Source organism: Elephantulus edwardii, unplaced genomic scaffold, assembly GCF_000299155.1.
Source record: "Elephantulus edwardii isolate Elephantulus edwardi_28Jun2011 unplaced genomic scaffold, EleEdw1.0 scaffold00048, whole genome shotgun sequence".
NCBI classification, from domain to species: Eukaryota; Metazoa; Chordata; class Mammalia; order Macroscelidea; family Macroscelididae; genus Elephantulus; species Elephantulus edwardii.
Window position 1 is genome coordinate 5,801,316 of NW_006399798.1, and position 12,822 is coordinate 5,814,137.

A 12,822-nucleotide genomic window follows, 5' to 3' on the forward strand; every position below is an offset into this window, starting at 1 on the left:
ACCCCTTTCCCTTTTTAATGAATGAGTGGGGGAGGGGTCAACAGACAAATTTCAGAGATTAATGAAGAATGGATGTGTTTCAAGTGCAATTAACACGGAAAGAGACCCATTAGGCATTCAGACAGAGCTTTAAGAAACACAGTATGACTTCCCTTTGTAATGCTGCTGATCTCCATAAATAATTAGCAGAAGATAACTACTAAGTAGTTAATGATTTTCCAGTTTTAATTGCTAATCACTGGATATATAAGTGTTTTTAAGCAAACGTTTTTGGGTTTTGTTTTTTTTTTAAAGCAAAGGAGATGGAACCTTCTAGTATTTTCTGCTAATGTCCTGGCCCTAAAAGCAGGGTGAAGGAACAGGACTTTGTAAAAGCAAGGAATCAGGAAGCTTAATGTTGTGGGTGTGTGTTGCACAGGTTTTCTCTCTTCTTCCCTGCCTTTGCAGTGTGTTGCTCCTGTCTTAACTATTCACAGTAACATGTGTTTCCAACATAAGAACTTCCACCCTCAGCAACAGGCTCATTATCTCTTGTGAACAGCAGTTGACCTTTCATTGGGAGAAGTCCTAAATTTCCACATGAGTAGCACTATAAATTCCTTTGTCCCTAAAGCACCTTGTCCAAAACATACCTGTTTGTTCTTAGGAGTATGTAACAAAATGTTCTTTCCATATGATTCTGGCCCTCAGTGATACTGTTACTCCTTTCCTCTCTTCCTTTCTCCTCTTCCGCCTCCTGGAAAAGATACTAAAGAAGAGAGACAAATGTGAAGACTCAGTCTTTCCTTACTACAATGTTCTCTGCTAAAGAGCTGTTGTAACTTTGATCACCTTAATTAGTTGTATTTTTCTGGTACAATCAAGACCCCAGATATTCTGGCATCTTGGCCTAAGCCATTAAAATGCTTGAAGGTTGCTGTATTTTCCATTAAAAAGAAAGAAAAACACACAAAAAAAGCATTTCACCTCTTATGCCCAGAGTTAAGACAGCAGTCCCTTACAAACTATGTATGGTGGTTTTTATTTAGAAAATAGAATCATTGACATTGTAGTGAAAGGAAAATTGGGGTTTGCAGCATCTGTTTGTTACTACCTGTGTTTCTAGGAGCTGTATCTGAATTGTTAAAGTGTCCTTTCAATTGCAATCTGATTGACACAATCATTCTATATTTAATGATCAAAACATACGCCTCTTAATTTTTTCCTTACAATCAGTGTGGAACAACACAAACACAAGTTTTTTGTTTTGGTTTAAACTGTATCTGTGACAACTGCCTCATAAAACCAATTGTTGTAGAATCAGTATTGACAGTACAGTCTTGTGTGAGCAGTGTCATTTTTTGAGTGATTGTCTTGCTGGAATCCTGGGGCCTGTCAAGATCTGTGCTGCTGGTAACGTGAAACCTTTTGGTTGCAGCGGAGTGTATCGCGTCAATACAGTTCTCTCTCTGTGTGAACAGTTGGATAATTAAGACTGAAGGAGAAATTTCTCTTTTAGTTGACTTTGGCTGCGCCCTGATAGTAATTCAGAGTACAGGAAATAACAGAAGATACAGTGAAGGTGTTTCTTGTTGACCATTTTGTTAAATGTAGAATGCTTTCAAAATCAATGCTTAAATACCTGACTCACAGTTGAATATGTGTGGGCAGGATCTGCACGTGTTTGAAATGACATCACTATATCCAGGTTTGAAGAAGTTAGAGACATGGCAGAATCCCCTTAAGTCTAACACCTTGGGTTTTGCTATTTTTTCCCCCCAAATGGCATATTGACACTTTTCAATAATATGGTATGTTTGTCTTGAACTTTATTCATGTAGTCAAAGAAAAGAGTAAAAATCTTATTTCTTCTGTTAACGGACAAAGTAAACCACACAACTAAAAATTAGTTTAAATTGTGAAGAATTTTTAAATGTAGAGTTAATAGGTATAGGTAGCACAGAACAAAACCAGCAGAAGCAGGAGGGAGATGTGACCACGCAGATGTCTGTAAACCCCAGAGTTGCGAGGGCTGAGGCTGAGTTCGGGCAGCATGGCCAGTGGAGGAGGGATTCTGGGCTCGGGCTCGGGAAAGCGCAGACACCGTGCTCCTTACTGAGAAAATGCCCATCAGTCCTGGATCGAATTCATGAGGGTTTTGTATATTCACTTTGCTGGATAACTGACCTAGTGAACCTCTTTACTCTGAGCAGCACAAAGTGCTACGTATGAACTGTGCAACCAGAGCTGCTTGTGGGTTGTGAGTTTCTGAGTGGAATACAAAATTGACATTTTGACTTTGCTCTTTTATTGGATGAAGGTGGATCCCTCTTCCTCCAGTGTGGGAGCAGAGTTTTACGCTCTTCTGGATACTGATTGACGGAGGAAGCTCTGGTGGCAGAGTCTGTAAGGAGTTGCACTGCTAACTCAAAGGCACTGGTTTGAATCCACCAGCAAGTCCATGGGTTAAAAGACAGGCCATCTCCTCTAGGGCAGCTTACAGACTCTAGAATCCTGCTGACGGGTCAGCTGGAGGCAGTGTCAACTCAGTCCCGAATGAGGTACTTAATGAGTTATGATCAGTATTGGGACATCAGTGATCTCAGTTCACTTGTCCAAAAGCCTTTAGGGATCTTGTTCTGTTCTTCAAGTCAGCACTGTTAAGGATCACCTTATCTTCAGAATAGTACCTTGTTTACAAAATGTTATGTCCACGTGCTGACTCTTGGCTTGTACCTAGAAACATTTTGTAGAAGGTAAAGTTAACATGAGATGGGTTGATTCAGTGACTAGGGTAATGGGGATAGGTGTGACAATAAGACTGGCATTGGATAGAGCAAGGTTTAGGGCTATTGTACATAGGGCACATAATAACAACAAAGTTAACATGTTAGATCTTAACTCTTAGATTCTCCTCAGTATAGTACTTCAGCAGGAGAAATGCAGCACTGTAAATTGATCGTTCTGGGGACGTCTAGTGGCCTAGTGGATACCTGAGGGCCTGCTGACCAGTAGTGAGGGATTTGAATCCACTAGTTATTCTAAGGAAAATTAAGCAGTCTGCTCCCACAGAGATTTACAGCCTGGACACTGGAAGGAATTTTTCTCAGGGTTTTGCCATGAGCCAGGATCAACCTGTATAACATCTAAGACCAGTATTTGTAGATCAGTTTACTCAAAGGTTTTGAGCACTTTTATGGTCTAACACAGGGTGTTGATCTCAGCTAAATATTTTCTACTCCATTTTCAATGGGTTAGGCCAAAACACACTAAGTGACATGTGAAATTACTCTTCAGTACTTATTCTTTTGGCTCCAGCAGGAAATGGGCCAGTGAGAAACCTTTAGAATGACCAGAACTGTTGAAGATCCAAGATTCCAAGAGGGTTTTTGTCATGGTTTTGCCTTAAATTTAAGTGAGCCATTGTCTTAGGAAAAATTGTCAAGGAAAAATCAGTGATTTTTAAAACTTCTAAACCAAAATAAGCTTTGCTACAATACTGTTAAACATCCTTAAATTATTTTTGAATAGGAAATATGAGATCTTCCCTGTAATGTTAAGACTGTTGGCTTTGACTTTGTAAACAGTTAAGTTCCTTTGATTCTCATGAAGTCACTTGTATCCTTTGCCACCTTTTTCCTCTACTGCTGTGGTTTGTGTGGGTGCTACCTGAGCAGGCTCCCTTTAACATGTATTGTTCCCCAGCCCTGGCTGGCCTGTCCTGAGGACCTGTGTATTCCCAAGGTGATGCTGAGGCCAGAGCATATGAATCATGACTGGACAGCGATGGCCAGCACTCCTTGGTTTGTGGAAAGCCAACAACTAACCCCTTTCCCTTGTGAAACTGAATAACCCTCAATAAAGTCTGTATTTAGCACACATGAAGTGTTTGTGCCTTTTTTGCTGAGAATTGTGGCATCTCTTATAAAAGTTTTTGGGGGTGAAATAAATGCTGGTGCTTGGGACTGGCAACAGAACAACCAAATCAGCATTGGAGAAGGTGTAAACTGGAAATTGTCATCCAGGGTCCAAACTCGGACGCAAAGGTGGTGAAGCAGTCTCATTTACTTTGCGGATGTTGTGAGGAGGTGCTGTTGTCAGGTGCCAACAAGACATGATGGTAACTCTATGAACAAATGATTCGGACCTGGCACTCCCCTGTGCCATCTTAATCTCTTGGGCTCAGGTCCATTGGTGATCACTGTCAATCCACCTTGCTGAAGGTTGTCTACTCTTTGACCCTCTACCTTTCCCAGCATGATGTCTTTTCTCAAGCACTGGCCCCTCCTGAAAACATTCCCAAAGTATGTCAGATGAAGTTTCACCATCCTTGCCTCCAAGGAGAACCCTGGTTGTACTTTGTCCATCTGTGAGATACTCAGTACTCCTCCAACACCACAATTCAAAGGCATCAGTTACTCTTCTGTCATCCTTATTCATTATCCAACTTTGACGTGCATAAGAAGTGACCATGAAAAGACCATGGCTTGCATCAGGCGCACCTTAGTCTGACATCCTTTCTCTGTAACACTTTGGAGAGGTCTCTGACAGCAGATTTTCTCAATGCAAAGTGTCTTGATTTTTTTGGCTGCTGTTAACCAGGTGTGTTGGTTGTGGATCCAAGTAAAGCGAAATCATTGGCAGCTTCAATCTTTACTCCACCTATACTGGCAATTGGTCAAGTGGCGAGGATTTTTGTGCTAGTCCTTGGAAAAAGTCATCATGCTAAGAATGGTGGCGGGTCAGCAGACAGGATTAGCAATAATGCGCATAAGTAAGGGAGAGACTGAGTATGGGGCGGGATAGGAAAACGATTATGTTTATAGGGTCGCTGTGAGCCCACTAACAACGGTGAACCTTTCCATTTTAACAGGTTTCTTACCAATGCGCCCCTATGCCCACCCAAATCAGCCCTCAAAAAAGGCCAAGCTTTTTTTAAAAAAAATTTTTTATTTTTGTGTGAGTGTACCGTCAAATCAGATCTGACTGGTACAGGAGATTGTCCCTTCTTTTCCCGGCAGAGCATCTGGTGGATTCGAACCGTGTGCCTCTGGGATTATAGTTGCAGCTCCTTGCCACTAGGCCACCAGAGCTCCCCTAAAAAGACCAAACTTTTAAGTATTCTGTTTCCCAGTCCAGTTTCCAGCACCCGTCCAAGGAGGACTGACGGTAGATGCTCATCCGCCCACCTGTCACCTGTCCCAGGCAGCGTCCGGGCAGCTCTTAGCAACGAGCCGAGCCCGAGCCCCTATCAGAGGCCGGGCGGCTGAGGACCGCGGCGGGTACCATAGGAAATGTAGTTCGTCTGGGTGCTGCTTTCCCCTTGGTTCCCGCAGACGAGCAGAGTGCGGACTACAATTCCCAGGATGCCTCGCGCTCCTGGGCGAAGCTGGCGCCTGCGGGGCTCGGAGGCGGGAGGCCTGACCGAGCAGGGCTCAAGTGGAGACGGGCTGCGGCAGTGGCGGGCCCGGGCGCTGACGGCTGCACCTCCGAGGGGAATGGCGCGTAACGGGGGGCTCCAGGGAGGGGAGCACCCAGGCTGCACGGGGGCCGAGATCGGCTGAGCGCGCGCGGGGTGACGCATGGAGGGGTGCAGAGTCTCAGGACCCAGCGCTGACCACACGCGCGGGCATTGGGTTGGCTGGTGCTGGGGAGTTAGCGACGACGGGGGGGGGGGGCCTTTCAAAACCCCGAGAAACCCTGTCGGACATACTAGAGCTGTTGTAGTGTTTCCAAAACCAAGCTCCCCAAAGCCGACCCCTTCCTTCCTTCCGCGGAGTGGCGGGCGGCTTCGATCCGCCAACCTTTCGGTTAGCACTCTAACCCCGCGCCACCCGGTACTTTTGGCCTTTTTGAACGGCGCACGAATTTCTCGCGGTTTGGGAAACAGGCCAATCATTTTGGGTAAAAGAGAACAGAAGTTGTTTGATGTGCGTTGAACCATACTTGGACTGGTGAAAGTTGCCAGTTTAGAGAAAAATACACTCAGGTTGGCCCATGTTGTCCCCTGACCCCCCCAAATAAACTGAACTCTTATAACAGGGCAGGCGAACACCTATAAAGAGGCAATTGGTATTTTTGTTCAGGGGAAAGGGGGTCTGTAACATCAGGGTGGAGCCGACCCAGGTAGACCCTTCAGTGGGTTTTCAGAGGCAGTAAACCACACAGGAGATTGCCCATTTTTCTCCCACCGGCATAGCTGGAGGACTAGAACTGCGTACCTTTGTGTTGACAGCCCAATTCCTTACCATTAAGCCGCCAGAGCTGGAAGGGGAGGGGTGGGAGAGGTCAAATTTGGAGGGAAACCCATGCTTTGTGAAGTTTAAGAGCTGTGGAGTCAGACCCGACCCATAACTGACCCTCCAGGGATTTTGGAGGCCCGTCCTCTCAGAGCTGGTACCACCAGAGAGGCTCGGGCTTGGGGTTAACGGTGCAACTCTATGGAGGTAGGGAAGTCGTTCTACCATCAGTGAAGTCGTTCTACTGTCAGTGACGGAGGGCTGCTTCTGCTTGTGTTGCACTGCTGGCCAGAAAGTGGTCGTGGGAAGCCGACTGGGCCATGGGGCTTCCTTTCTGAAAAGAATTCTTCCTCCTACTGTTTTCCCTCATCTTTCAAAATAAGGGCTCAAGACCACTGCACTTTTTGGGAGCGATCTGGATGCAGGCCTCGAAAAACCCATTATGTTACCTAAAGCTCTTTGCTTCTCTTTTGAATTCTTTTCCCACTGGAAATTTTTGACTTAACGTAAGCAGGTTTTAACCTCTTGAGTAGGTCAAGTGAAAAAAGCCTTAATAGACCTTGGTCTCAAGTGAAATTAAATCCACATCATTTCCTAAGTAACCACTTTGGTTTTCTTCATTAGGTGAGGAAGAGGCCTGTTGTGGGTGACCTTCCAGGGAAGTGACCGTCGTTGTGAGGCAGCCCCAGAGCCTTGAGATGGTAGGTGGGATGCAGGGTAAGATGTGTGCCAGTGTGACCTCTTCTCTCACAAGGTCTTGACGGGGTATGGTCAGTTAGGAGGCGGTGACAAGGACCCGGATGTGGTTCCTGGAGGAAAGTAAGGGCTGGCAATTTCTCACTCAGCAATGTGCAAAGGTTTCTACCGAGCCTCTGAATGTCGAGCTGAAAGCATTTTCAAATGTCTGCACTTGAGGGTGAGGAGGGAGGTGCCTGGGTGGAAGAAAAGATAGACAGTTGCACACATCCCACCCTGACATCTCGAACTTGAAATTGGGGAAGAGAAGAGACTCCCACCCACGAGAGTGGCCCGTTCTCGGGAACTGGGAGAGCAGCTCAAAGGGTTTCTGTCTTCAATATCACCGGGGTTCCCTTTCCTTGGACACTTGGTAAAAGGCGAGCTTCCTGCCTTCTGCTTCTCCCATTTCAACCCTGTTAACTTTGTTCGTGTGATTTTCCCCTCTCCCCCATTTTTAGGCAGCAAAAACCAAGAAGGGATTAAAAGGTAAGTGGAGAAATGGGACATCATCCTTAAGCTGAGTGTGTTTGTGTGTGTACCCGCCTCCCTTACCTCCACTGCAGGGCTTGCTGGTTTTGTTGCCTGTCAATCCTTGGGCAGCCTTGGTCTTCCTAGGAGCCAACTCCTTGTCCTCCCACACTGGCCCTCGAAGAGAATCAGAAATCATTAAGGGATGGGACTTTGGACGGAGTCCTTACTGGGTGTTCAGCAGCAGATGGTTGGACTGTTAATCGGGACGCCAGTGCTGTGCTGCTTGGGCTCCGCAGCTCTGCACCTTCTTTCTGTGTCTCTGTTACATTCACCTCCAGTCACTTTTCACGCAGTGATGTCTTTTGCATAAGCAGTTTTCTTGACGAGAAAGAATATCTAGAGAGCTCTCTGTAATTAATCTCCACTGTTTGTATTTTTAAATTGCACTGAGGTTTCTAAGGCACGGGGTGGCCTAGTGCGTTATATGTTGCGCTGTTAACTGAAAGGCTGCAGTTTGGATCCCCCAGGTGCTCCGTGGGAGGAAGATGATGGTCTCCTCCTGTAGGATTCACAGCCTTGGACACCTGATTGGGGGGGGTCCCACCAAACCGGATGCAAATTGACGCCAGTGTTTGGCTTTTTGGGGTGGGCTTTCTACAGGTGGGTGTTCCAGAGCCCTGTGGTGGGTGTGCCATAGCTGAAACCACCTGTGTCCTTTATTTATTTTTTTAAAATATGCTTTATTATGATTTTTAAAAAATTATTAATTTTAATGAACGTTTACAGAGACTTTGGATTTCCATTCATTCATTGTTGCACTTTTCTCCCTGCCCACCCCTCCCTCCCAGTTTGCTCTTCTCTTTGAAAAGTAAAAGAAAAATTCCTTCATTGTTATCCAATCCCTTCCCCCCAAGTCCACTCCACTGTGCAGCCTTCGTTCTGGACTCCTGTCATGACAATAATACCCAATCATATATCCCTTTGAAACAGTTCTCTCCTTCACCTGTTTCAATGCAGTATCCATAATTTATCACATCTTTCTCAGTCTCCCCCCAACCCTGATGTCAGTCCCATTTTACAACAGTGGCACCATGCAGTATTTGTCTTTTATTGTGATTTTTGAAAGTTTACAGAGAAGTTGGGTTTTCATTCATTCCTTGTCGCCCGTTTTCCTCCATCCCCCTCCACTTTGCAGCGCACCTCTTATTCTGCATTATTTCATGCATCTAATACCTACTCATATACTCCTTTTAAACCGTTACTTCCCACATCTGTTCCAACACACTGTATATTATCTGTCTCCTCTTTTCCTATTCTCCCCCCAGCCCCTCCGTCAGTACTGCAGTGTTACTCAGTGTTTGTCCTTTTGTCTTTTTGTGACTCCACAACCTCGCTAGCATTTGTTGTTTACTGCTCTGTTAAATTTTGCTATTCTGACTGGGGTGAGGTGGTATCTCATAGTTGTTTTGATTTGACTGTTGTCCTTACGGAGGTCGATGTGGTCCTTCAGGGAACATGTCCATGACCTTACGGTGCATGCAGTCTCCATTCACAGTTTAAAGGACGGCTGCTGTCCATTTGTCATGTGTCCATTTGGCACAGACAATGGATTACACTGAAGATCTTTACATCGTTACTGGGAAAAGTTATTTTCAGTTTCTTATTACTAGTAAGTTAGAGAACACTGTGGACAGCGAAGGGAAAAATTTCATTCTAACCCCTGAGAGCTCTGAACCCGGGGCGAGGTCTCCAGAGCCGAGGCTCCCTGTGAGCCGTCCTTGCCTGTCCTGACCTCCTGGGGCTCCTCTTCTGTTGCAGACTCCATCGATGATGTCCTTGGTGACCTCTTGGGAGATGATAGTAAGTGTCCTCCGTTTTGGACTTGTTCATTTTCCAGTTGTCGTTCTAAATTGACACCATCAAATTAGCCACTTTAAAGTGTACCAGTGGAGTGGTTTGTTTTGTTTTGTTTTTAGTGTTGTCATTAAGCTATGCAAATCAGCATCGCTACTTAATTCCAGAACATTCTCATCACCCCAAAGGCAGACCCAGTACACGTTCATGGTTGTGGGTCTGTGAAACCCCATCCCATGTTCTGCACACACGACCCTGTGTATCTGGGGAGCAGGACTTCAGGGTCACCACATGTGAGACTTGGGCCCCTTCGCTTGGTCTGGGAGCACCCAAAAGCATGAAGGCCGCTTCGAGTTTTGGAGAGTGGAAGTAACTTTATTCTTCCTGCATTTCCATGGAGTGAGGTTGGCCTTTTACTTGGTACCAGTAGGCATTTAGGGTTAACTCTGTGTGGAAATGTACTGGTGCCCCCCAACCAGCCTTTTCAAAGGATAATATAGGCACTGTCCACACAGGTCCTCGGGAGTTCTGAGAAATAGCTTGGTGGGGGACCTGGGAGTCTTTCACTTGACATCAGGTCAAATGACACCTTTTCTGTTGTCTGTTTTTCCAGTGGATTCATCTGAGAAGCCTGTAAAACTAGCTCCACGCACCAGAGATGCCCCAGGCGGGTCACGGGTACTTCCTTCAAGGGTTAGAACAAAGTAAGCACCAGAGTGGCTGACCACTGACCCTTTGAGTCCCTGTGTGCTGGGCTCCTCCAGACCCCACTCCTCTGCACCCCCTCCACTCAGCTCCTGGTGGTGGAAGGAGCCGGAGTCCCCAGTCCTGCCTGACGGTCCTGCCTTGTTACTTATTGTGTAACTCTGGGCACCTTTCTGTACCTCTCCCAGCCTCATTAGCCTAATTTCCAGAGTCTGTTTGCAATTTGAAGGTTCTCACGATTAAGGAGCGATAAGGGAAATAGAGAAGCACCTCGTGAATTCTTGCCCCTTCCCGTTTTAACTCAAGCAGTGCTGTCTCTCCTTCCTGTTACTGTCCTTCGCAGCTTGTGCTTGAAGGGGCTTAGAGAACCACTGCCTGAGGTGACCTGTGAAATCCCTTTCAGCAATGCTGTCCTCTCAGGGAACAAGGTCCATGGTGGCTGGACTGCACGCTCTCCCTGCTGTAGGATTGCAGATTCCATTTCCGGGGCATCCCTGGACAGCACTTCCCAGACAGGTCATTCTTTGCAAATTGGAGGCTGTGGCGACGCTGCGTCAGGCCGGTCTGTTGGGGTGTTTGCCGGTAGCCTGAGTTCACTTTGTGACTCTGCATCATGTCTGTTTGAGTGTAAGTTGACTCATCAGATTGGTTTTTCACTCACTCAGTCACAGGCCTTTTGTATCACAACATTGATTACAATTGATCTGGGTCCCGTTTTGGTGACCGTTGCAGTGTATGCACTAAGGTACAGTGCAAACACGACTTCTGTGTGCCCTGGGAAAGAACAGCTATAGGACTCAGTTTCTTTCGATCCTGGCTTTGTTGTGGCGACCTGGATCCAAACCCACAGTCTCTCAGAGGCCTGCCTGCCTGCCTCTGAGAGGGGTTCATTGGGCTCTTTTGCAGGTCCCTACTGGAAGGTGACTTCTGCAGCACCATGGCAGGCCTGGTGGGAGCAGATGCTGAGGTGAGTGACGCCCATTCCCAGGCCCTCACCCTCCTTCCTCATCCCATAAAAAAAGGTTGATGGTGCGGCCAGGAGGCCAGTCCCAGAAGGGCTCAGCCCACGCAATGGCAGCATTTCCTTAAAGCAAGTCGGTACTCTGTGACCGCCTGGCAAACCCTCGGGCTCCCACAAGGAGAAAGGCTAGAAAGCAGAGCTCCCAGGATGCTGGCCCATGTAGTGTGGTGTTTACAGCAAAGCTACACGTACTGTCATGGGGGTGGCAGGGAGCATGAGCCGGGGGCCCGTGCTGGAAGTAGACTCTCCAGCAGTGAGGGCCAAGAGACAGCCTCTTCCAGGTCTCCACACTGGGCAGGGTGGACTGCAAGCAGCAGCCAGGTCCCACACTGAAGGGACTGAGGATCCCTTCTGTTGATCTCCCCACCAAGCTCTGCTCTGCCCTCTTGGAAGCCAGGCTGCAGTGAACTCGGAGGTGAGTTCTCCAAGGTCTTGACTGACGTACCCCTTGCCCTCCTGTGTCCTCAGGTTTCCGATGTCTCGGATGCAGACCCAGAGGCCTTGCTCCAAGCTATGCAGGTGAAGCAGTGGCTTGCACAGCTCTGTGGGACCAGGGTAGTGGTGTCTGTGCCAAGACGCCATACTCCCCAGAACTTCTCCCTTTAGGGCACGGGTTTCTGTTCTTCCTGGTGCTCGGTGGAGCCCATCTCTGCCTCTCTGGATAGAAACTGTTTTCTAAGGTTATAGAGATCCCCTCCCCTCTATCTGAGACATAACCCTAGTCCCAAACCTCCACCACCCCCTTCCTGTCCCGTGGAAGGGCCAGTGTAAGAGCAGGTGTACTGAGACTGCACCTCTGTCCTTGTTCTGTGACTGAGACAGCCCGCAGTGTCGCTGCTGACTGGAGGGTCGGAGGGTCAGTAACTAATTACTGACTGACCAGGTGCCTTAGGGACCCTCCCGCCTCCTGCTTTCCTAGGACATGGACGACATGGATGCCGACCTCCTGGGTCTGAAGAAATCTAACCTCACCTCTAGCAAAACAGCTGCAAGGGGTTCTGGGAAGGAAGAGCTGCCTAGCGTTCCCAAGTCAACAGGCAACAAGAATGGTGAGTGGCGTTGAGCTCCAAGGATCTACCCGAAATACAGGCCATGGCCATGCCCTTCGGTTTTCTGCCCGGGATGGGAGGTGACATGAGGGGGTGTGTGTGTGTGGTGTTTGTTGTTGTGTATCCTGGATTTGGAACCATAACTGGCCCTCCAGCGCATTTTCAGAGGCAGTAAATCGCACGGGAGCAAACTGACCATGTTTCTGCCACAGAGCATCTGGTGGATTCGAACCACGTTGTATTGTTAGTGCAGTTCCTTATGACTAAGCTACCAGAGCTCCCTGACTGTGTGTATGTGTTAGGGTATAAATCCACCCCTGCCAGCTCCTGGAGAAGCTGTCTGAGGTCAAGAGGTGAATAGGACAGTGACCTTTGCTCCTCCCAAACCCATGGCCTGTACTGGGGAGGCCCTGTGACCAGGCTCAGGAAGGATCTTCCAGACCACGTTGCGCTGCCCAAAGCTGGTGTGAGCACGAGGGAGAGGCCGTCCTAGAGCTGTGTCCAGGGCTCTGGCCCCGCTGCTTCGCAGGAGGAGGTGCATCTGATACCAGGGCCCCCCGTGCATGGGCTGAAGGTCCAGCCAGTGGACACACAGTCATGTGAAAGGTCTTCTCTTTGTTTCCCTGCAGAGGACACCACTCCCGCCAGGAAACCACCTCCCTCCTCTGGCAGCTTTGGACATCAGAACAGGTTTTCCTCTGAAGGTACTGGCTGCCCCCAGTCGGTTCTGAGTTACTGGCTCTGAATGTGGAGTCGTCTGGGCAGC

General features: G+C 47.8%; 1 protein-coding gene across 1 annotated transcript in view; it reads left to right on the top strand.

The window, feature by feature from the left end:
* Nucleotides 1-6,419: 6,419 nt before the first annotated feature.
* Nucleotides 6,420-12,822, top strand: part of FBF1 (Fas (TNFRSF6) binding factor 1) — a 19,758-nt gene continuing 13,355 nt past the window's right edge. Inside the window, exons 1-7 of the mRNA XM_006886366.1 lie at nucleotides 6,420-6,425; nucleotides 7,415-7,442; nucleotides 9,246-9,287; nucleotides 9,895-9,985; nucleotides 10,893-10,953; nucleotides 11,476-11,526; nucleotides 11,927-12,056. Coding sequence (XP_006886428.1) covers nucleotides 6,420-6,425; nucleotides 7,415-7,442; nucleotides 9,246-9,287; nucleotides 9,895-9,985; nucleotides 10,893-10,953; nucleotides 11,476-11,526; nucleotides 11,927-12,056 — 409 coding nt within the window. The remainder of the gene's footprint in view (nucleotides 6,426-7,414; nucleotides 7,443-9,245; nucleotides 9,288-9,894; nucleotides 9,986-10,892; nucleotides 10,954-11,475; nucleotides 11,527-11,926; nucleotides 12,057-12,822) is intronic.